Genomic DNA, 23,612 nt, shown 5'->3' with positions numbered 1-23,612 from the left:
TTGTTAGTTGTCAATGAGACAGTTTACCAATATATGCATCAAAGTAGAAAAATATTTTCAGAAAATTATCTATTGCATTATTGAATATTTTTTTTCTGATTTTCATTCTATAAAACGAATAAAAAAGTTGAATTGATGGATTTACCAACGCAAGAAAAAATTCAAAGAATGACCAGTCAAACAAAAAAGTTTTTTGAAGATTTTGAAGTCGTTTATGGATATTTTTTCAAGTTTTTGGTCTTATTTGAAAGTTTAGAGCTTCTCACGTGTTTTCTTTTTAGAAAATTTTCGAAAATTGAATTGTAAGTTTTTTTAATCAATAGTGAATGCGTGTTTGACAACTTACAACAGGGGTGGTTGTTAGTTGTCACAAAAAAGTATCTCACTAAATCCACCATTAACTATTCATCACATGAACCAAAATTCAATTTTAAAAAAAGAAAACACGCGCAAAGAATCGAGCTTTTAAATTAGCCCAAAACCGCAAAGAAATATTCATAAATGGCTTCAGAAACTTCAAAAAACATTTTTTTTTGACAACTAACCACCCGTGACCCTACATATCTACCTACTTCTGCAGAAATTACTCAAAACTTTCTCTCGCTTCATTTCAAATTATCCTTTGCATTCAACTTATCGCGGTAAACCCTACACCATAAGCTCAGAGTCGAATGATAACTTGTTTGGTACCACTCAATGAATTTCAATTCTAAGAATGCAAAATGTGCATTTTGTTTACATAACATTAAACTTGACTTTGAATATCGAATCTTGAGGGAAAAAACGGGTTTTGTACTGACATGGACATTTTGACCGAAGATTCATGGTTAAGACACAATAATCTGCAATAAGTATGAAGGTTTTGGGACTGAAAAATGTTGAAAAATGAATAAGTTGGGTATGTCACGCCGTTTTTATGAGAAAAAAAATTGAAATTCCAACACACGGAAAAAATAATGTAGGTAGATGATAGGTCTGTGGGAATAAATAACACATGGGCAACAGCAAATAAGTAAGTGTTTGGGTTAAAACTTGTCTTATTCGATAGTTTAGACCCTAAAACAAAAAACAGTGGGGTTTCTCAATCTGCATTGTTTTTGCAGTCAGGGGAGATGGGCAAAGTTGCGAAAATCGTAATTTGTGCCCTACTTCAAGAATTTATAGCGACATTCGTAAGTAATTAAGTATTGTTTTGCGAAAAAAACACATGTTAAAAATCAAATAATGTCGAGTAAGTAAGGCTAGAAACGAAAAAACGTTGAGATTGTCCTTCGGCTTCACGGCTTGCCCAGCGCTCATTTGTCCTTCGACTTGGCCAAATTTCAGACAACTGTACTTTTATCGCGCTAGTCGAGCTCGAGATATTACACGATAATACAAGCAAAATTAAACATTTTCTCCCTCCCCACGCCTCACCAGCATCCCTAGTCCCTACCAAAAAAATAAGTCCAGAATCGAACTCTGCGGCCTCAAAACCATAGCGATCCATATTATACGATAATACATAAGCAAAATTTGACATTTCCCCCCTCCCCACGCATCAGAAAAAACATCCAGATTCGAATTCTACGACCTCGAAAACATATTTATCAACATATTACACATCTATATGAGGGTCGAATCCTAATTATCGTCATTTTAAGGGGGTCAGGGCCCACAGTGAGCGGGATTGAATTGAGGCCAACACTAGAAAAGGGATCTGGGAAACCTATACAAATGATTCCCACTTGAAATTTTTCAAAAAAATTATTTTTATTTTTCAAAATTATGCATAGGTATCAAAATTGACCTTTTTTTTTGAGAATTACCATGCACCTACGTAGTTTTCCTTTTGAAAAAAATAATATCATCTTTTATAGAGCAAAATATATTTTGTTTATTGATAATTAAAACATTTCAATCATTGCAATCGAATAAAACTTTCTCTTCTCCCGATCAATATCAGAGAAAATTTGTTGCAGATTTTTTTCTCAATATCAAAATCAATAGACAAATACTAATTCATAAGAGGTGGGATTAAAGAGTACTTTATATGAAAATGACATCGTTTATTGGTACATTATTCATCAAACCATTTAAGTACCTATTTAGTTTAGGTAGGTAATAGGTACTTCTCAGTCATACCACATGGTGTATATAATATCGCCATTAATTTTTTTCAAAACTTCATAACTGCTTAAAAATTTCTGATAATTTTCTTCTTCATAAACAAACACTTCACTCGTGACAGAAATCTAAAAATAAGTAAAATTTTAGGTAAGCTGTTTCTCGTCTCATTTTAGGAGCATTTTAATTTTTTTTCAAAACTTACCCGCAATGGTTTGTTTTCGTTTGGATTTTGTAGCAAGGAGATGGTATTTTTGATGAATTCGTTATTGTATTCATATTTGAAAATCATTTCCCATCCAAATCGAATCGATTCGAGTGTTTTTAAAACACTGAAAATATTAACAGATGGATAATTATTACTGTACAAATAATCTGATATTTTTTGAGGTAATGGTTTGTTCATTCCTAGTAAAGTATCCAAACAGATCTGAAAAATTAATAATTACGTATATTAATACACGATAGGCCTAAAAAAAACATTGGTATCTACTAATATGAAACACTGCTTCTAAAGTTCTCACTTCAGGATTAATATTAAATAATTCAGCGATTAGATTGTTTTCAAATTGACTGGAATTAATTGGGCCAAGGCTTATAATACGATCCTTCCAAGTGAGCGGATTACCTTCCAAGGTAAATAGTCGATACTTTCTTTTATCCTCATCCAGTAGTTTTATCAATTCGAAAGCTATCGGAGTAGCCCACGTTTCAGATAAGAGAGTAACTCCTGCTTTACTTTGGATACTACACAGAGACTAAAAATTCATTGGAAATTTTATAATATAAATATGATTATGGGTAGGTATCTACTTTCAGAAATTTCGGTTGATCGAAGATGAAAAGTGCTTACTTCGTATAACTTTGAAGCTGATTCTTTAATGGAAAATTTACTCGTTCCAATGCTAGAGCAAAAAGCTGGGCTCATAAGGTTTGACAGCAAACTTTTCAATGGTTTAGGGCCGAGGGTGGAAATAATAAAAATTGGGAAGCAGTCTTTTAGACTAGAATATCGAGGAGTTTTTGTGGTAACTTCGACGAATTCCAATTTATCCGATAAATCATCGGCGATTTCCTCCAAAATACTAATATCGTGAGGTAAATAATTCCTCAACGCTGAATCAGCAGTTTTGTTTTCTGAAAGTTAAAAATCGTTAGTTGAAACATTCCCAATAAGGAAATAGTTGAGTTTTCGAATATGATTGCACCAATCGAACCTGTATATTTGAAACGGTAAAGAGTAGGTGAATTGCTATTGTCGAATTGCGACAGAACATCGTCGATTATAGGTAAAACAGTAGATAATTTATGGGTTGATCTGTTACCATGAAATACAACTGCGGGTGATCCTGCAAATCGTCTCGATTCACATTCTTTGAGACCGCCAGAGAATATACTCACGAGATGAATATTTGGGTTGAGTTTTCGAGTTGCCAAGTCCATATTATGGGCTTTTCTGCCAATTGATGCCTTCAAATTCGATTTTACTATAAATTAGCTATCGTTTTGTTTTGAAACGTAGGTGGGTCAGTAGATATGAAAAATCTCATCAATTTACCACTGATGCGAAGAATACAGCTTCCAAAGGAGCTATTTTATTAGCATCTTGGACCAGTGTTTCGGCATCTTGAAGGGATTCAGTTTTTTGAGATGAATTCAGTATAATTGTAGCTTTTTTTTGAATTAACAATCTATTGATTTTATATGATATACTAGGTCCTACGAAAAAGTTATCAACAGTGGCGATGAATTTTCGAGCACCTTTGCTCATCAGCCATTCCATTAATTCGAACCAAGCATGGTTCTTTTTTTCTCCTCCTGCAAAAAAATTTGATGATTATTTTGAAAAAAAGGCTTCCGAGGACCGAGGTTTTAATAAAATCTTCGCATAGCTTCAGTTTAAAATCTAAGTAATAAATTGAGCAAAGGTTTCGTTTCAAATTCACCTTTGAAACCCAGAAGTAAATTATGAAAAGTTTTGCTTCAGGTTCTCTGAAATCTTGTGAATAAATTCGGTTCAACTCCAAAATTAGTTCATTTTTTTTTGTTTTTCTGTTTTCTTTTACCAATAGGTTTTTATTAGTAAGTTTAGTTGAAAAAAATATTAAAAATTATATAATCTCCACATTTCATTTCAAAATGAAAAAGTGGAAATAGGCGTGTAAAATTATGTAAGCCCACTTGACCAAAAAACCCCCCAAAAAACGATTTTTTCTCAATCCGCTCAGAAGCTTGACTATAAAAATGTCCCTAGAACTCCAAGTATTTATTCTGGCGTTCTTCCAGTGCTTTGTAAAGTTCTTACACAGATTAATTACGTACCAACGATAATATAAGAATGATTACTATCGAAGCGTATGTTTTGATTCATGTTGCGACACAATTCGTTGTTTGGTAACCACTTGAAAATATTTTTAATGTGATTTTTTTTTGAAAAACTGTAAAGAACAGAAAAAAAAGTATCAATCATCATTAGGTACCTATCACAATGAACCTCATCAACAAATCAGCAACTGCGATAAAAAAATTCTCACTGATTATTTTCAGGCATTCCTTGAATTTGAACATTACTTTGGAATGGAACTACGACGCCATTTTTTATTCCATCTTCCACTAAGGCTTTCAAGTTTTGTTTTTCATTTTCCGATAGTCTGGCCAGTAGTTTCAATATTTCATTCGGAATCATGATAAACGAAAGAGCTTTCAAAAATGGGTATAATTCTGAAAATCATCATTATTATTAGAAAATCGCATTGCTAACCTACTGTGATTAATAGGGGGGGAATAGTGAAAAAAAAAAATGCGAGAGGATTGTGACCAAATTTGACGAATATGTTATACCTTCAATTTGAAATTATGATTTTACTAAAGAAAAATTTAAGCTACAGAGGTATCTCCGGAGGAGAGATATGTGTTCTCAAAGAGGGAGTATTTTCGAAAAAAACTTAATTTTTCCGCTGTGGCCTTGACCCAAACTGTTTTGCAAAAAATGCCTCAAATCTAAAGGATAGCATTTGAGATTCGATTTTTTCGAAAATGTCTCTTCTCTGAGGATACGATACCTACATATTTTTTCTCCGAGGGCACTTCCGAAGCTAAAAGATTTTCTTAGAAACATTCAACTCGCTCTCAGAACGAAGAAAAAATCTTGTAAAATATTTTCTGTATGATTACTTATTTGACTCTATGAAAAATATGTTCATACCTAGCCGTTGTGATTCCCAGCCATTTGTTTTACCAATTTGGACAAAATAACCGAGATCATTGAGGCATTTCAAGGACTCTTGGATACTTTCAATTCCGGGCAAACAATTCACAACAAGGCTTACTCCGATACCTTTAGTCATTTTCAATAGTTCAGCTTGAAATGAGCACTTTTCCAAATTGAATATTCGTTTTTCGTCAAGCTGTATAAAATATTAATATCATATACAGAATTAAGCACCTGCATATTTTTACATTGATCAGACATATTGTCAAATTAGGTATAGGTATACTCTTACTTGCGGGAATTTTTTCTTTATTAAATCAACTTCTTCGTCGCTGGACACACTGACGTAGACTGTGTGTTTCCTACTTAGAGAAATTGAGATGCAAGCTTCACAAAAAGGTCCTTCGTCGCTCACGTTGATCAAAACCGAACTCAGGTATTGTTTGCCTCGAATAACTGGCGCATCCAGAATGTAATAAGCCTACAAGATATGAAAAATTATTAAAATTATAAAAAATTTACGAAGGTTCGTTCAAAATAGCGTTCTGTAATGATCTCATAAACGTTCTTCGGCTCACTATCCACGATCTTCGACCTATGAAACATATGCACACATCTACCCCTAAAGATACATAAGACAACCGTGTAGGACCTCCTCGAACAAAAATCATCGCTTAAAGCATAATAGTTTCCGAGATAGAGCGTTTGGTGACCGATTTTTTGAACAACCCTCGTTGATACCTTTCAATCACGAGATGAATGAGCAAACATACATAGGTACCTACCTACATGAACTCAACTCTAAATGGTTTGCCTATCTTTCTAGTAAAAAGAACTCAAGTATGAGGGATTCAAATACTCGTACCTATTGTTATCGTTAAAGTGGTAATAACTAGGATTGGATGATTTAGATAAGCGTGATTACTTACAAAGGGGGTTACATGAGAAACTACCTGAGGGGGTTGAATTTGGCCTATGTCTCCTAATGTCACTAGACATGGGTGTCCGATCCAATATTAACGAGAACAACTAAATGTTAGAATAATAATGAAATGAACACCTAACATCATTATTCCGATGATAATATTTATTGTACTAAAAGACATCAATATTACTATAATTAATGTGTTTAATTATAATATTCTCGACCTTCGTCCCAATAATACAATCTATGATCCTTGCCATAAGATTGTTGCTGATCATGTAGTTCAATAGTCCATCTATACCAACACGAGATGGTATAGGAATGCGAATAGGTATCAATCAACATACCTATCTATGAGTCAGGATCCTTGCCCTAGGCCCGTGGATACACGATAATATTAATTAATTGTGCTAACTTATGATTAACCAGTGGAGACACCACCATGTAGGTAAGTACCTACTTACCAAACACTGCTTATTATCACACCACCTCTTTTCCTTAGCCTACCCCAATAGTGGCTGCTTTACAAAGAGACACACGTAACACACGCTCTACCTGATGATGTCTGGAATCATCTCAGATAGCCGCAAGAAGAGATAAATAGGTATCCGTGATAGGTATTAATTACGTTTACGTTAATTACTCTATCGACGAATGAGTAAATCAATATAGAATTACCACGATAGAAGTGGAACAAACACGAGTTAAATGCCTCATTGGGAGGCTTATACATTTAATTCGACACTATGAGGACACAATGCCACTTGATACCTTACGCTGCAGACGATAGAAAACAAGTGAGGCTCGTGGACAAATTCTCATACAGAGAAGCCACGATCCAGAAGATCTGAGCTCACCCCTTTTATACATGATTGACAGATTTATGTATAAAACGGGTGTATTGTGTAAAGATACACGTACCTAGTGATTTATGTGCATATTAATTTATGCACCGATAGTTCCCATGTTACGACGATTCCCCTAACCAGGTAATCTTTCCGAGAATGTCCACCTAGAGGGTGAAGGCATATTACACTATATCATTATTATTAAAATTTTTATGATTTTTTTTTCTCAGTGAGATCTTTGTTTTATTCTAAACAATTTGTTTTTGTTGCGCTTACCTATACACCGAAAGTACATACCTACTGGAAAATCATTATAGGTACATTAGAGGAATATTTTTATATGCTGCTTTACTTGTGTATAAATAAAAGGGACAGTGGCACCATCTTCCAGGCTCCAATCATCCGGTAGTGTCCATTTCAGAATAGAATCCGGTTTGGATATAGGATCATCAGAATTGACTACAGCCAAACCCATTACTCTTTCTCCAGTATCTTGAACGCCGGAGTATTCAATTCCATAATTCCGAATCTGCAACGATAATTTTAATAATCAAATAATTTTAGAATTGATGCATTTTTTTATGAAAAGTACAATTGTGTAGGTACTTTATCATCTTCAGATTGTTCGATTTCTCTATCACAGCCGAGATATTGCAAATACACCGATTCCATCCTGACGTCATAATAAATATTTGAAATCAAAAAATGAGCTTTTAAAATACGAGTTGTATTTTTTTAAATAACTTTGAGCTTACTGAATATCTCCAGGAATGTCAGCAATATTTTTCGAACTTTCTTCTAGTTTTGATTGATTTTCTGAGATACTTCGATACGAACCCCATTCTCCATTTTGAAGGACTGATATCGAAGAATCTCGAGTGAGTTCACTTTTTAGAACTGAATCACTTGGCGTATCTTTATCCATAACAAAGAAATACCTGTTTAAATCAATACAACTCGAATTAGCGGAACATAGTTGATACGTTAGTCTGTTTTTTTTTTCTTTAAAAATTCCTGCTATTTTCTTCAGCTACACGATGGTTTTTGACAGGGATAAGTAATGTAGGTATAGGCATTGATTTTAGCGTTCAATGGGTATAGGAACTTACCTCGGATCCGTCGGTTTTTTGTGATCTTCAAGCATAATCGATAAATCAGCCGAATCCATATTCTGTTTGACAACGAACAAGAGCTCTGATTTACTGCTTTCTGGAAAATATTCAGTTGGCCTATCTCCATTTGTAATTTGAATGCGTTTATCATCCAATAAAGATTTCTAAAATAAATAGAATATATTGGCACCACGAAACAAATTACCTAAGTAGAAAAAAACTTCATAATTTTTATGTAGGTAAGTGATTTATTAATCAAGAATTTTGAATCAATTTTCAGTAAAATGAAATTTTTAAGTAAGTACCTACGTACCTATTATTATTGATTATAAGATTAGGAATAATAAGTTTCTTAATTATGCAGGCAAATTAGCATCATATTTCAAAAATAAAAACATTTTTGGCCACCCAAGCTTTTATGATGAAAAATTGTCAAGGGTGGTCCCCTGAATAATCCCTGAGAATTACCACCCCACAGACCCCTTGCTAATTTTTTTATGGGGGGTTGAACCCCCCCAAAATGGGTTTTTTGAAGTTTTATCCTCGGTGGTTGACTTTACGTCAAAAATAGCTTTATTTTTGAGTTCTACGTCAAATTCCCGATCTAGTGACATATCAACTGTCCTTCTACCTTCAAGGGGGGTGGGGCTAGAAGCATTCAAAAAAGGGGGGGTTTCCTGAAAAATACATAAAGGTTATAGGCGCCTAAGAGGGGTGAAATGGGCCCCGAGAGTGTTCAGGTTGATACTGGCATGGAAGGTAGGTACCATTGAGAAACTACCGCGTGAAAAATTTCAGATCCACACCACCTCCCCTTTTTGGGGGACCCCCCTTTTCTGAAATTTCAATATCACTTTTCTCAGCCCCATTTTAACCGATTTTGAAAATTTTTCAGGATGTAATGTATATCCTTAGTAAGTATCCCCACAAAAATTTTCAGCCCCCTCCCCTCATATTTACCCCTCAAAATGGTGTATAAATGTGTCTTAGGGAGAGTGGGGGTAAAATAGGAATTTTGGGGAAAATAACTGAGTATTAATGAGTAGGGTGTCGTTTTCTTATGATTCGATACTGCTGAGCACGAATATGACGTCAAAATTTTTGCTACACTCACCTAGCTCTCTCCAGAGCTCTTAGCCCCCTCAATTTTTACTATAGTTAAAAAGCATCAAATAAGTTGAAAAACGGTATTTTGAGGGGTAAATATGAGGGGAGGGGGCTGAAAATTTTTGTGGGGATACTTACTAAGGATATACATTACATCCTGAAAAATTTTCAAAATCGGTTGAAATGGGGCTGAGAAAAGTGATATTGAAATTTCAGAAAAGGGGGGTCCCCCAAAAAGGGGAGGTGGTGTGGATCTGAAATTTTTCACGCGGTAGTTTCTCAATGGTACCTACCTTCCATGCCAGTATCAACCTGAACACTCTCGGGGCCCATTTCACCCCTCTTAGGCGCCTATAACCTTTATGTATTTTTCAGGAAACCCCCCCTTTTTTGAATGCTTCTAGCCCCACCCCCCTTGAAGGTAGAAGGACAGTTGATATGTCACTAGATCGGGAATTTGACGTAGAACTCAAAAATAAAGCTATTTTTGACGTAAAGTCAACCACCGAGGATAAAACTTCAAAAAACCCATTTTGGGGGGGTTCAACCCCCCATAAAAAAATTAGCAAGGGGTCTGTGGGATGGTAATTCTCAGGGATTATTCAGGGGACCACCCTTGACAATTTTTCATCATAAAAGCTTGGGTGGCCAAAAATGTTTTTATTTTTTCTTATTTGCCTGCATTATAAGTACCTTTTTAAATAGATAAAATGTTTTATCATCAAATTTCTGTCGCACGACTTGTTCAAAACAATCATCAGTTATTGGCGGCAAGGCTTTGTCTTCAAAATTTGAAGTAATAACAAAGAAAGCATCAGCTGAATATTTTCCAACATCGCACAGCTGATTAGTGACTAGCATAAAGTATTCATCCCTTGAGGTGAATTTATTTAATGACGTTTGCTTCTGTTCATAGAAAAGTATCTTGGTCTGAAAAACAACACCTTCATCAATCACTAGATAACAAATAAAATTAATCAAATTACCTACCCAGTAAAAATTTAGCCTAGAGCCTATATACATAGGCTAAATTTTTACATGGCGACAAGCATGTATTATTAAATTGGTGTTTCAAGTTCAAATAGGTGAATAGACTACAAACCTTCAACGTATCACTGTTTCTCATAGTATGTTTTAATAACATAGCACATTCTGAATTATTTTCCATTATGATGTTCAACTTTGTCTTTCGTTTTTGGGGCACAGCGCTAAAATTATCAGCAGCTATTTCCAAACATAATTTACACAATTCTTCAGCACTCTGTAACATTAAATATTGCAGACATGCCTGCATTATGAAATTGTCACAAAGTATATTCATCCTAGTTCCTACTTGGGTAAGTATATTGGACTTTATAATTAATTAATTAGGTAGTATGTATCTAGGTACTTGATCTTTCACAAAAAGAGAAACGCGTAATAGATATACCCAGAGATAAATCTGAAAATCATTTGATAAAATTGTATTTTTTTTCGTTTAATTTGGCTTTTTGATTTTCAAAAATTTAGCAAAAATTGAAGGCAATTCAACTAACAACATTTAAAATTTTGTCTGGTAATGTATTTTTTATCATGAGTTTTTAATTTAACCTTGTCCAGTCCGAAAATTTGTTGCCACTGGAATAGATATCTAATCCTAATTTGTTTTCTGCTACTGCTAAAATATGAACCCAGCTCATTTCCGAAATTCCAACCAATGAAATTGGCTGAAACGTAGATTTTCAGGGTGAACTTCCAAAAAGTACATAGATGCAACGACGGAAGTCAAATCTTCAGCTGCCTATATCGATGTCAACACCTTTAGGAGACATTTTCGTGATCAGGTATGAAGAAAATTAAAATCTAGATGTAGGTTAAAATTGGCTACAAATTGAAACATTGAATTCTAAAAGACTGACATTCTAAGACGCACTTTCGTTTACTTTACTGAAAAATAAAAAAGAATATTTCACTTTCTTTTTAATACGAAGGAGCGATTTGAATTTAATGACAGAGCTTAGGTATGTAACGCTGAGAGAAAGGGGGGAAGTGAAAATCTGTCGAGAGGAAAATACACAAAATATTTTCTAGGGATTTTAAGGTAAGTATGTACTATGTAATACTTAAGCTACCTTGTTATTTAAACGTGATAAATGGCAGATTATAACCTCGATTAATCTGAAATACCTACCCACCTGACATCTTGGATTCTTATGGGGAACGAATCGTAATTTTTCTAATTGTATGTCTGCGTTCAGCTTTTTTTGCTCGAACTTTTGGTGTTTTACCGAATGCATTACCAGACCAGGGCAAGTTAGTATACTTGTACTGCGTTGTTTATGACATAACAACGTCGACCCTGCAAAAAATGATTTAGTACGTCAGATTTTCGCAATTATGCATGCTCATACTACGTAGGTACTAGGTAGGTACGAGTGGATAGGTAGACGGAGTACCTTCTTCTATTGATGAAATTTCTTCAGCAGAAATCTCCAGTCTTCTAATCTTTTGGGTATACAACAGGTCGGTTTCATTTTTAATTTCAGAAAACATGTCAAATTTTAGCAACGCATCTAAAAACGTTACCCAATTCTTTTGCCACTTTATCTTCGCATAATAATCTAAGTATCAAAATATGAAATCAAATGCACAGGTTAGTTATGGTACTTAGGTATAATAAATGCACAAGAGGTGTGAAAGTTGAACTAAAAGTACTTAGTTAGGTACCCCTACTAACCATTATCCTTGTACTTCAATACCTCTAAGCTACGGAATGAATCTTTCAATTCATATCCAACATTTTTGAAAACGTTATAGAATTCTTCATCTGCAATGGTGTGCTTGAAATCGTGAAGATTTTGATCATCTACAATATTTTTTGAAGTGGGATAAGCTTGATGAAGTACTCCAGTCATTATTTTTGTCGTTTTATTCGAGTTTGACTCATTGTATTTCAAAATTTCAAATTTTCCACTTCCTTTTTGAATAAAAACGGCGAACTTTCGAGGCTCTGCAATCAATTAAATAGTTTGAGAACGTGTCATAGGAATGATAAAAAGAATAATTAGTATCAATTTACTCCTCGATGATATGGTCAAATTTTTGAACACTTCTACATCCTCGAAAACAATCGGAAATGAACCAAAGGTAATATTTTTAATGATACAGAACGCCCACCAGGTAAGGTACTGAAAGAAAATAGAAAGTAATTTATAAATTCACATTTTGATAAACAAATGTAGAAAATACAAAACATTCGATTCATCTATACCAAATAGAAAGATGCAGGTAACATGATGTTATTATTGATTTGATGGTCCTTTAAATAATAATAGGGCGAATCGTCGTTAACCCGAACTATTATAGGATCTCCACTGTGACTTCCAACCTGCAAAGTTGTAATGAATATGCTGAAAATTCAGCGATAGTCCTTTCAAAGCATTCTTAACCAATTTAGTGAAATCGAAATACCTACTTATTTAGGTACCTACCAGATCAAAATAGTATACTCCAGCATCGGGTGCAGACTGTTGCCAATTAGCCAACGGAGCTACTGAAGGAGTTTCCCTAGAAACAGGATACTCAACAGGAGGATATAAAGCATTTACATTCAGATCACATCCTGCAATATACATTCTGAAAGAAAAAATACACATGTACATACAATCAGAATAGGTACTTACAGACTTTTTTGAAATTTTGAATGAAGAATAATTCGTACTTTCCAATAGCATTTAAAAGATTTCCCAGATTTTCTCCTTCATTATTTCTCCTGGTTAGAGGAACATTAGTGCATGTTTCTGGTAAAGATCGTTTCATAATTGCCTGCAGTAATCCATGTGGGGCTATTTCGATAACCAAAGCTTCAGAAGGTATATGTTTACTGCCTTCTTCAAACAAAACGCTGCTCAGTAAATTATTAGTTAGGTATTCCGCTGAACAATACTGAGCCGAAGGCTTATCCCAATCTGCCTCTGGAACCGAAGTACTTATCCACTTTGAGGAACGTTTCACTGGTTCAGGAATTACCTAAGAAGAAAAACCACATCAGAATTCAGAAAAAGTAGGTAGAAAAAAAGAAACTTTTTTAGGTGATAGGTAATGATAATCTATTAGACCTCTTGTAAACGAGATAAAAGATTAGGCGCAGCAGGAGCAATATGTTTGGAATGATAAGCTATATTGGCGACGTTGACAGCTTTGGCGAAAATTTTCTGGTCTTGGAGTTGCTTCACGTATTTCTCAACGTCATCGGTGGGGCCACTTAATGTACAACTTGTGGCTGAATTATGACAAGCTACTTCGATGCTTTCAGGTAGGTCATTTTTTATTTGATTGTATCCTTTCCCTGTATAATAACACAGTTAACGTAGAGCTACTGAAATTAAGCTTATAAAGTACTCGTAGTTAAAAATGTGATTGAACATACCAACTGCAGCCATCATTCCTCGTATTGTTTTTGTTTCTATGGACGCCATTCCTCGAGCATACGACGACAATACAGCCTGTTCCAAAGTCAAGCATCCGTCTGCATAAGCACAGGCATTTTCACCCACAGAATGTCCAATAATACCATCTGGTTCGATGCCTAATGCTTTCAGAACTTCGACAAGAGCTATCTGAAGAATTTAACAAAAAAAACAAAAAAATAAAACAGTCATAGAGACACATTTAGTCATTAAACATTTTTCACGATTAAAAATTATAGGAACCTATATCTGTCTAATTTACTTGGATTGTGATGATTCCAACAAAAGAATGCATTATATTGTCAAATACGGTTGGATCTTCAGTGGTCAAAATATGGTATAAATCAACTCCTCGAGGTTGCAAAACTCTATGGCATTTTTCTACCACTTCTGCAATAATGGGTAAGTCTAGAAGCCCTTTACCCATAGTGTTCCATTGTGAGCCCATTCCAGAGAATAGAAACCAAATAGGACGATTTTTGTTTCCTTTAGTCTGAATTGACAAATAATGATTAAATGTAGAATATGTATTAGGTACCTATTCATCTTTTAAAATTACGCGATACGAGTAAGTATTACATAGAAATAGGTAACAATGTTACATACATCGGACGAACTTTTTCTTTCATAACTGGTTTCGGGTGAAACAATAGTATATCCTCGAAACACATGATATGGCATATCCGTACCAAAAGCATCGTTCACCAAAGAAATATATTCAGCGTTGAAAAGCATCGTTTCAAACTAAAACGAATAATGCTAAAAAATTAGACTCTGGTCTCGTTTAAGAATACCTACCAATCCCAGTAATGCACTCATCTACTTACTTTTTTGAGATTATTCAAAATTCCATCTTCGGTTCGGCCACAAGCCAGAACTAGTCTTGGAAGGACTCCAGTAGTAACTGATGAAAATGTCCTTTTCCTAATCACAAAAAGAAATATGTTCAAGATCATGATTGAGTGAAAAATATTCGGGAAGTTCAGAGGGAAAAGTTGATAAACAGAGTGCGCAAAAATATCGTGAACCCCAAAAAAAGTTTTTTTTAATATCTTATCACTTCAGTCTAACAACCAATCATGTGCTATCATTATTATCATTCATTTTGATCAACCAAAACATTCGGCAGAAAACTTTTTTAGGGGTACACAATATTTCTGTACATCCTGTATTACCTTTCAAAAAATAGAAATAATTATATAATAGGTAACTACTTTGGATTTTGTCTCAATATAACTTGACTGAGAGCACCACCAATTCCAACTGAATTTACCATTACTTTATTGCTCGACAGAATAGTAGGTTTTGTCACTACCTAATACAAATAAAGATTCATTAATTTAGATTACGCGTATATACTTTCACCGGGAGTAGAGGTACCGATCAGTGGTGAAAAAACAACTTAAAAACAGGGATTGAAAGCTAGCTGAAAGCCGAGGAAGTTTGGGGTTTTTGATAGCTAAACTCTACATAGCCAAAAGCTTTATTTATTCAGCTTTCTTTCAGCTTTTTTGCAATTGGTGTAGTATAGGTTCAGTTTTGATTGAGTTATTTTTCTATTTTCACATTTGAGGAGGTGGATAGCAAAACGTAAATAACTCCATTTTTTTTTTTTTTTTTTTTGGGAAATTAGGAAAAATTGTCAGGAGGGGAAGGGTGGGGAGGTCGAGTTCCGAAATTGGTGTCAAATGAAAGGGGAAGGTGCCACAAATAAAATTTCCTCTCAATTTCAAAATTTCGGTCACCTGGGTAAGCACAGTGAGGAAAAGAAAAAAAAGTTATTGCGTTTTGAACGCAAAATTTTTTTTTGGTGTTTTTCTGCAAAAAAACGTATTTTTTATTTGAAAAAATTGAAAAATTATAGAAAAAAAATTAAGTTTAATCGAGAATTTTCGATAAAAAACAATTAAAAAACTGGAATGTGAAATTCAAACAATTCCTGTGTGTGATATGGCATTCAGAGAGTGGCAACGAAAGCACAATTTTTTTAAGTAACTCCTACCCAACGATTTTCAGTACCCACCCGATGAAAAAAAAACAGTGTTACCACATCTGCGCAACTGAAATGTATAAAAAGTAGTGGAGTTATTGCGTTTTGCAAACAAAATCTCATTTTTAATGCATTTAGCTCTAAAATCAGACTTGTTTTCCTCGTTTGCGCTATTAGTCTATATTCTATGGGCCGAAAAGTGTTCAAAAAAAATGTTCGGTATGGGGACTAAAAAGTTTTACATTTTATGGGTATTCACAAGCACCCTCGTTCCAAAAATGCAATGTTCCCAACCCTAAGTCTGTGGGCTCACCCCCTGGGGGGCTCCCGAAAGTCGACTGTAAATACTTTTCAGGGACTATGGGAACATTATATTTTTGAAAAGGGCATATACCACTGATTGAAAAAATAAAATGTTCCCACCCCTCCGACCATGGGCTGAGGTACCACCCCCCTAGAGGGGGTGTGAAAGCCCGTCTTGTGGTGTGTATTTTCGTAATTTTTGGGTGAAATCTATACTGTCGTATTGTTATTGTTTAAAATTAATCAATACCCCCTTCCTCCCCCACCCCTAAAAAGGGCCCACCCCCCTCAAAATTGAAAATGCGTATATTTCCTGATGCAATGCACTTATTTGAGTGAAATTTTTTTTGTTAGGTTACAATTAATGCTTAGAATTTGATAAATATTTTTTCCACTCACCCTCAACCTCCCACTCACGCCTCATCTTCTTACTCAGATAATTGAGATCACACAACTTTGGCTGTAATGCAGTTATTTTCGCGCGGTTTTCGCTATTAACCTTCAAGTTAAACCTGTAATGTAAATAAAGGAACACTTACATCATCCTTTGTACTCCTGTTTCATCCTCTCCCCTCCATTACTTCAAAATTATCTATTTTTGGTCACATTTTTAGCAGTTTTGCCTTCTTTTTTTTGTTTGAAATTTTTCATAATAGTACTTCAAATAGGGAACTAGCTTCAGATGGTTACGTATAAAATTTATTATTCAAAAAATAGAACGACATCATTTTAGATGCAAAAATTTAATTTTGCCGCATTTGAAATTTTTAAAATTTCAACAATTATTAATGCTTTCAAACATTTTAATTCTAGAACAGAAAAGCTAATTACCCCGAGCAAAACGAGAAACGAAGGCAAAAGTTCCAGAAAATTGGTCATTTAAAAGATTGAATAGCATCAATAAGAATAAAATGAGCAGGGCTCGTATATTCTTTCCCTAAAAAACCTAAAATATGCGCTTGAATATTCCCTAAAAAATGCCAGAATATGCTCTAAAAAGTAAAAATATTCCATAACGATATGTGCATTGTTTTACAGGAAAAATCAATTCCTATAGGTTTTTACATACCTACTTACTTTATATTGTTGTGTAATACCAAGAATTCACAAACAAAAATACAAAATAGAGTGTTTTAAAATCACGAAAAGGTAATTCAAATTTCATTATTAAAGGAATAAAAAACAACTAAAATGAACAAAAAATAATAACAAGTGGGTATGGGTGAGCTATATTGACAGTTTTACAAATTTTGCGAGGGAAAAAATGAAAAATATCCAGATACCTACTAATATGATGCAAAAATTTGAAATTGAGCGAAAAACATTCCCTAAAAACTGTTAAAAACGCAAAATAGGTATTTCTTAAATATGCTGAAATTTATGCTTTTATGGTAAAATATGCCAAAATATGCTCTAACAAATTAGGCTCATTCTACTTGAAATTTCATAAATCGTGGAGATAATTGGAAAATTCCCTATAGTTCTTGAATTATGAATTTTTGAAAGCTTCTGCCCTCGCTTCGCTCTAAGGCCAAAGTTTCTTCAATATTCTGAAATTGACATTTTTAAATCAGGGAACACGACTAAAAAAATGATTTTTTAATCCTAGAATTAGAAATGTTTGATAGCTTTTGCCTTCGCTTCGCTTGGGATAATCGTTTTTCGTTTCAAAAATTTACCAACCATTAAATTTGAAGAATTTTAAAGCCAATAGAATCAACTTGCATACCTATGTACTTATTATTTACATTGAAAGTAATGCTATGTATTCAATTTTCTGAATTATAAATTTTCAAAAGCTTTTAGGTTTGCTTTGCTCTAGTTGACTTATTTTCGAAAATAAGACAAAGTACATGATTTTCCTTTTCTCAATTTTTGAGCTTTTCAATTAGAAGAATGTCACGGTTCAAGGCCCATAAAATTAACTTATTTTCAGGGCTCGGATTTTTATGCTGGAGCATACTTTTTGTATGCATAGGGGATAGGGAATTTTCCTATTATCTCCACGATTTATGAAATTTCAAGTAGAATGAGCCTAATTTGTTAGAGCATATTTTGGCATATTTTACCATAAAAGCATAAATTTCAGCATATTTAAGAAATACCTATTTTGCGTTTTTAACAGTTTTTAGGGAATGTTTTTCGCTCAATTTCAAATTTTTGCATCATATTAGTAGGTATCTGGATATTTTTCATTTTTTCCCTCGCAAAATTTGTAAAACTGTCAATATAGCTCACCCATACCCACTTGTTATTATTTTTTGTTCATTTTAGTTGTTTTTTATTCCTTTAATAATGAAATTTGAATTACCTTTTCGTGATTTTAAAACACTCTATTTTGTATTTTTGTTTGTGAATTCTTGGTATTACACAACAATATAAAGTAAGTAGGTATGTAAAAACCTATAGGAATTGATTTTTCCTGTAAAACAATGCACATATCGTTATGGAATATTTTTACTTTTTAGAGCATATTCTGGCATTTTTTAGGGAATATTCAAGCGCATATTTTAGGTTTTTTAGGGAAAGAATATACGAGCCCTGCTCATTTTATTCTTATTGATGCTATTCAATCTTTTAAATGACCAATTTTCTGGAACTTTTGCCTTCGTTTCTCGTTTTGCTCGGGGTAATTAGCTTTTCTGTTCTAGAATTAAAATGTTTGAAAGCATTAATAATTGTTGAAATTTTAAAAATTTCAAATGCGGCAAAATTAAATTTTTGCATCTAAAATGATGTCGTTCTATTTTTTGAATAATAAATTTTATACGTAACCATCTGAAGCTAGTTCCCTATTTGAAGTACTATTATGAAAAATTTCAAACAAAAAAAAGAAGGCAAAACTGCTAAAAATGTGACCAAAAATAGATAATTTTGAAGTAATGGAGGGGAGAGGATGAAACAGGAGTACAAAGGATGATGTAAGTGTTCCTTTATTTACATTACAGGTTTAACTTGAAGGTTAATAGCGAAAACCGCGCGAAAATAACTGCATTACAGCCAAAGTTGTGTGATCTCAATTATCTGAGTAAGAAGATGAGGCGTGAGTGGGAGGTGAGGGTGAGTGGAAAAAATATTTATCAAATTCTAAGCATTAATTGTAACCTAACAAAAAAAATTTCACTCAAATAAGTGCATTGCATCAGGAAATATACGCATTTTCAATTTTGAGGGGGGTGGGCCCTTTTTAGGGGTGGGGGAGGAAGGGGGTATTGATTATTTTTAAACAATAACAATACGACAGTATAGATTTCACCCAAAAATTACGAAAATACACACCACAAGACGGGCTTTCACACCCCCTCTAGGGGGGTGGTACCTCAGCCCATGGTCGGAGGGGTGGGAACATTTTATTTTTTCAATCAGTGGTATATGCCCTTTTCAAAAATATAATGTTCCCATAGTCCCCGAAAAGTATTTACAGTCGACTTTCGGGAGCCCCCCAGGGGGTGAGCCCACAGACTTAGGGTTGGGAACATTGCATTTTTGGAACGAGGGTGCTTGTGAATACCCATAAAATATAAAACTTTTCAGTCCCCGAGAGGTTTTAAAAAAAGTTGATTTCTAGAGCACTTTTTAGGGTATAGAATATAGACTATATGATATTCAACTGATGGACAAAATCTGACACCGGGAATGGATTCCCCGTTGAATTTTACATAAGGATAGATATCAAACTCAATTTTCGTAATTTTGGAGTTATTGTGTTTTGCTATCCACCTCCTCATTTTACTTCTCTCCTTTTTTCAGTTTTTTCGTTTTTTTCCGTTGTGGTTGTGAATTTCCATTTTCCTTTCAATTTACCTCATTAAAAAAAATTTTAAAAAGTGAAAGCTCAAGCCAAAAGTTTCATCTTTCAGCTTTCCACTCCATGCCTGCTAAAAAAAAAATGAGAACAAGGAACGCCTTTCCGCTGTTTTCGAGAACAAGAATATATTTTACGCAATTATTTCTGCATTTTGCCTAATTTTACCAACATTTTTGCAATGGTAATAATTTTTATAAATTTGAAAATTTCGTTTTTTGTACGTGTAGGATTTCTACATGGTATGAAACAATATGACAGAATTACACCCAATACTCGAGGAATTGTACAACGGCGAACCCTGTATATGTACTATGTATTATGTAAGTATAGAGAATAGTTCCCGTCTCCGAGGTCCCTTCAGTTTCACACTCGGCAGCACAATTTACATCTATCGTTGGAAGGCGTATACTACATATATGTATAGGATAGGTCGATCGGTAAGTTGGGACAGGAATTTCGCTCTTTTAATTTTGACCAACTTGAATGTACCTACCTACCTACCTACCTACTTACTTACTCCCTCGTTTGTCAATTTCAAGTGCTTACTTTCAATTTATTTTCATTAAATGCTCTGATCTCATCGTTTATTTCTTCAATATTTTGGTTTGGAACAATAATGCCAGATTCTAAAGCGAATAATGCTTTGATTAAACTGACGTAAGGCGCTGCAGCATCAGCATTACCGATGTTACTCTTCACTGAGCCAACTAACAAAGGTGTGTTTCTATTTTTGCCTATGGTATCAGCAATGAAATTAGATTCGGTTTTGTCGTAGTTCTGTAATAATAAAAAAAAATAAAGATAAATTAGGTACCTACCTACCTACCTACTTTGTTAATACAATTGAAAATCTCAATAGGTATAAGTAATAGACAGCAGATAGGTAGTTACTTTAAGACCGCAAGCGCTCATTTCTATAAAAGACAGATCTTTGATATGGTCGTAATCGTTCTCTTTGTACAAGTGAGTCATGGAGCTTTTCAGTAACTCTTCGTCGAAATTCAACAATGAACTAGGGTTCGAACCGAAGTACGTATACCCAGTGAAATCAATCGAAGCGTAGATTCGTTTAGCGTCACTGGCTCTTTGTATGAACAAAACAACCAAGGAATCACTTCTTCCATAACCATTAGCTTCATAATGTTAATCCATAATATGTATTATCAGATAAATGCATAGAGGATATTTTAAATGAGTATTTGGAAATTACCAATTTTTTAAAAAAAATACTCACCATTTTTATCGAATACTCGAGTTATAGCATCTATATTTAGCACATTCATCTGGGATAAAATTACACCAAACAGGGGATGCTGCACAGCTGCAGTCACTCCAACAATGGCCGCTTCTACATAACCTTCGGAGACATTTTTGTAGGCTTCATGAAGAGCGGTTAGATCACCAAAAAGGTCGTTACAGAAGGTGAAACTTGGTCCTGGAACAGAAAATGATGTTAGTCTTTGATGAATAAATGGGTAGGTGTGTGGAAAAGATTACCAGTCAAATTCAATGCGAATGAAACTCTATTAGACATCATCGTTTTACTTGAACCTAGCACCCAAAGTCGACCTCCTCCTACAACAGTAACTGCATTTGCATCACCTTCGCTGTGATCATATGCCATATAAACTGCGATATGTCTGCCATCTAAATCGTATGGATTTATACCTAATGGAGAAAAAACAAGGGAATACTTATTTACATACCAAGTACTTGTAAAGTAAATGTGTGATAAGTAGGTAAGTAGGTGCCTAATCTGTTGTTTTTTGATTTTATTTTTCAGTAGCAAAAATTAGGTTGATGTACCCAGGTATCTATTTGAATAATTGAAAGAATTACCAGCATCCATAATAGCTTCAAAACTTGGTTCTAAAATTTTACGATTTATTATATCAGTGCATTCGGCTACAGCATTATTTACTTTGAAAACAACTGGATCGAATTCTTTGACATATCTGAATTTTCCAGTGGCAGATGGAAGTACTGTATCCGTATCTATAGCACAGGTACATAAACATGTTTAATCGTGAGAATACGAGTATTTACGTAGGTAGGACCTATTCTTTGCAGGAGCTTCAAAGTTGAAATTATGAAATATGTGTATGAAACGATATCCTAGTAAGTTAGCCCTTCCAAAATCCCATCTTTAGTGTTTAGCACGGCCCAACGTAATGTGATACTTACACTGGTATCTGTAATTCACTGGCCATCTGTCGGGCTGCAAAGACATAAATGATTTCCCAGCATACAGTTGAGTCTGGAATTCTGGAACACTCTCACAGTTTGGAAATCTACCCGAAATACCAGAAATGACTGTTTCAAATTTATCATCGATATTGCTTTCCATGTTTTTTTAAAAGAATAAGTACTTCGTCAATCTAGGTAATGTACATATAATGATTTTGTCAAACGCCCACTACACTTTAGTTATATTTTGATATGAAAAATTAGGTAATAATGAACTTTTCACAAAGGAAAAATTCTTCAGAAAAACAAATAGCTCGAGCAGATTTCTAAGCAATTAAAATTAAACCGCGCTAGTGGGAACGATGAGATAAATCGTGGTAAAACACAAATTATTTGAAATGAAAAATTTCAAAATGAATATTAATGAAGGAATGGACATGAAGGTCACGCGAGCAGTGACTGTTTGATAATTTTACTCGACAACTTTCAATTTTTAACCGCAGATTAGTCTATGTGCGAATTTCATTGTATTCTTGGCACTAGAACAGACAAATTGATAAAATACTTGATCCATTGTAAAAATAATTAGAGCGTCGCATATTTACTTTGTTGTTCAGTTCCATGTAAATTACTGTTTCGCCCCATAGTTCGTATTTGATTAATTGGATTCATTTACATACTGATTCGAATACCTAATTAAGTACCTAACATTGTAGACTCATTGTTATTCGTAAAAAGTTTTCGGAATATTCACCTATTACTTGACATCAATGTTCCATGGAAAATTCTCAATTGGTGGAAAATCAATTTATCATTTTTATCAGCATGATTTCAAAATCACAGAAGTGTGTTGGAAGGTTGAAAACATTGGAAAATCATTCAATGTACATACATGTAACTGAAAGTTAAAACGTTATAATAAATAAGAAAGAGATGTTTCAGACAAGGTGGGTATGAATAGATTGCAAAAAAATATGAATTTCGAGTTTCGACCAACCACAGAAAAAATCGCATCTCATGAGGTGCCCCTGTAGAGGAGATAGTGTGATTCCTCAAAGAGAAGGCGTTATCGAAAATCGATCTAAGGCATATTTCCAATGTCGAAAAACGGAACAAATGTGATTATTTTTCTGAATTTTTTGAAATTAGCAGTAATGACCAAAAAATTGACACCACTGTACCTACTCAAAAATATTTTATGAATAAAATTTGGTATGTTAAATAAGTTGCCTACTCAGTTGACCGTAAATATATAGATTATTAGGCATTAACGGGTACATTTTGTAATATCATCGAGTCTGTGAAATCCTTACTCTCGTCACTCTCTTTCTCTTCATCACACCCCTTATCTCTATTATGTAATCTCTTCTCTCGTCCGTTCTTCTGAAATTAATTTTTTTTTTCAAGTTTAATTTTGATTTTGAACACTATACACAATACTTAGAATAGGATTAATTTTTCCTGAACTTTAATTTTTTTTTGTTAATATTCGGCGAGAGGTTGGTGTGAAAAATTATTATGCATGCAAAAGCTCACAATGTTAGATGTCAAGGACTATAATCCTCCA

At 34.0% G+C, this 23,612-nt stretch overlaps 1 protein-coding gene across 1 annotated transcript; it reads right to left on the bottom strand.

The window, feature by feature from the left end:
- Positions 1 to 1,849: 1,849 nt before the first annotated feature.
- On the bottom strand, positions 1,850 to 22,555 carry LOC135839976 (fatty acid synthase-like). Its single transcript, XM_065356262.1, has 35 exons — positions 22,043 to 22,555; positions 21,698 to 21,853; positions 21,356 to 21,526; positions 21,093 to 21,293; positions 20,750 to 20,991; positions 20,405 to 20,635; positions 14,972 to 15,072; positions 14,585 to 14,681; positions 14,364 to 14,501; positions 14,020 to 14,250; positions 13,718 to 13,907; positions 13,407 to 13,636; positions 13,010 to 13,317; positions 12,780 to 12,924; positions 12,560 to 12,676; positions 12,368 to 12,476; positions 12,026 to 12,298; positions 11,745 to 11,909; positions 11,484 to 11,647; positions 10,412 to 10,570; positions 10,003 to 10,239; positions 8,200 to 8,366; positions 7,846 to 8,028; positions 7,697 to 7,763; positions 7,443 to 7,619; positions 5,610 to 5,798; positions 5,312 to 5,513; positions 4,641 to 4,827; positions 4,429 to 4,544; positions 3,665 to 3,924; positions 3,324 to 3,576; positions 2,960 to 3,243; positions 2,631 to 2,864; positions 2,312 to 2,536; positions 1,850 to 2,234 (listed from the first exon to the last, which is right to left on the bottom strand). Exons 1-35 carry the CDS (start codon positions 22,203 to 22,205, stop codon positions 2,115 to 2,117), a joined length of 6,492 nt encoding a protein of 2,163 aa, XP_065212334.1. The 5' UTR covers positions 22,206 to 22,555; the 3' UTR covers positions 1,850 to 2,114.
- Positions 22,556 to 23,612: the final 1,057 nt, after the last annotated feature.

This window comes from Planococcus citri, chromosome 3, assembly GCF_950023065.1.
Source record: "Planococcus citri chromosome 3, ihPlaCitr1.1, whole genome shotgun sequence".
In the NCBI taxonomy this organism is placed as follows: Eukaryota; Metazoa; Arthropoda; class Insecta; order Hemiptera; family Pseudococcidae; genus Planococcus; species Planococcus citri.
Note: the sequence above shows the minus strand (reverse complement) of the source record. Positions and strands in the feature narration are given on the sequence as shown.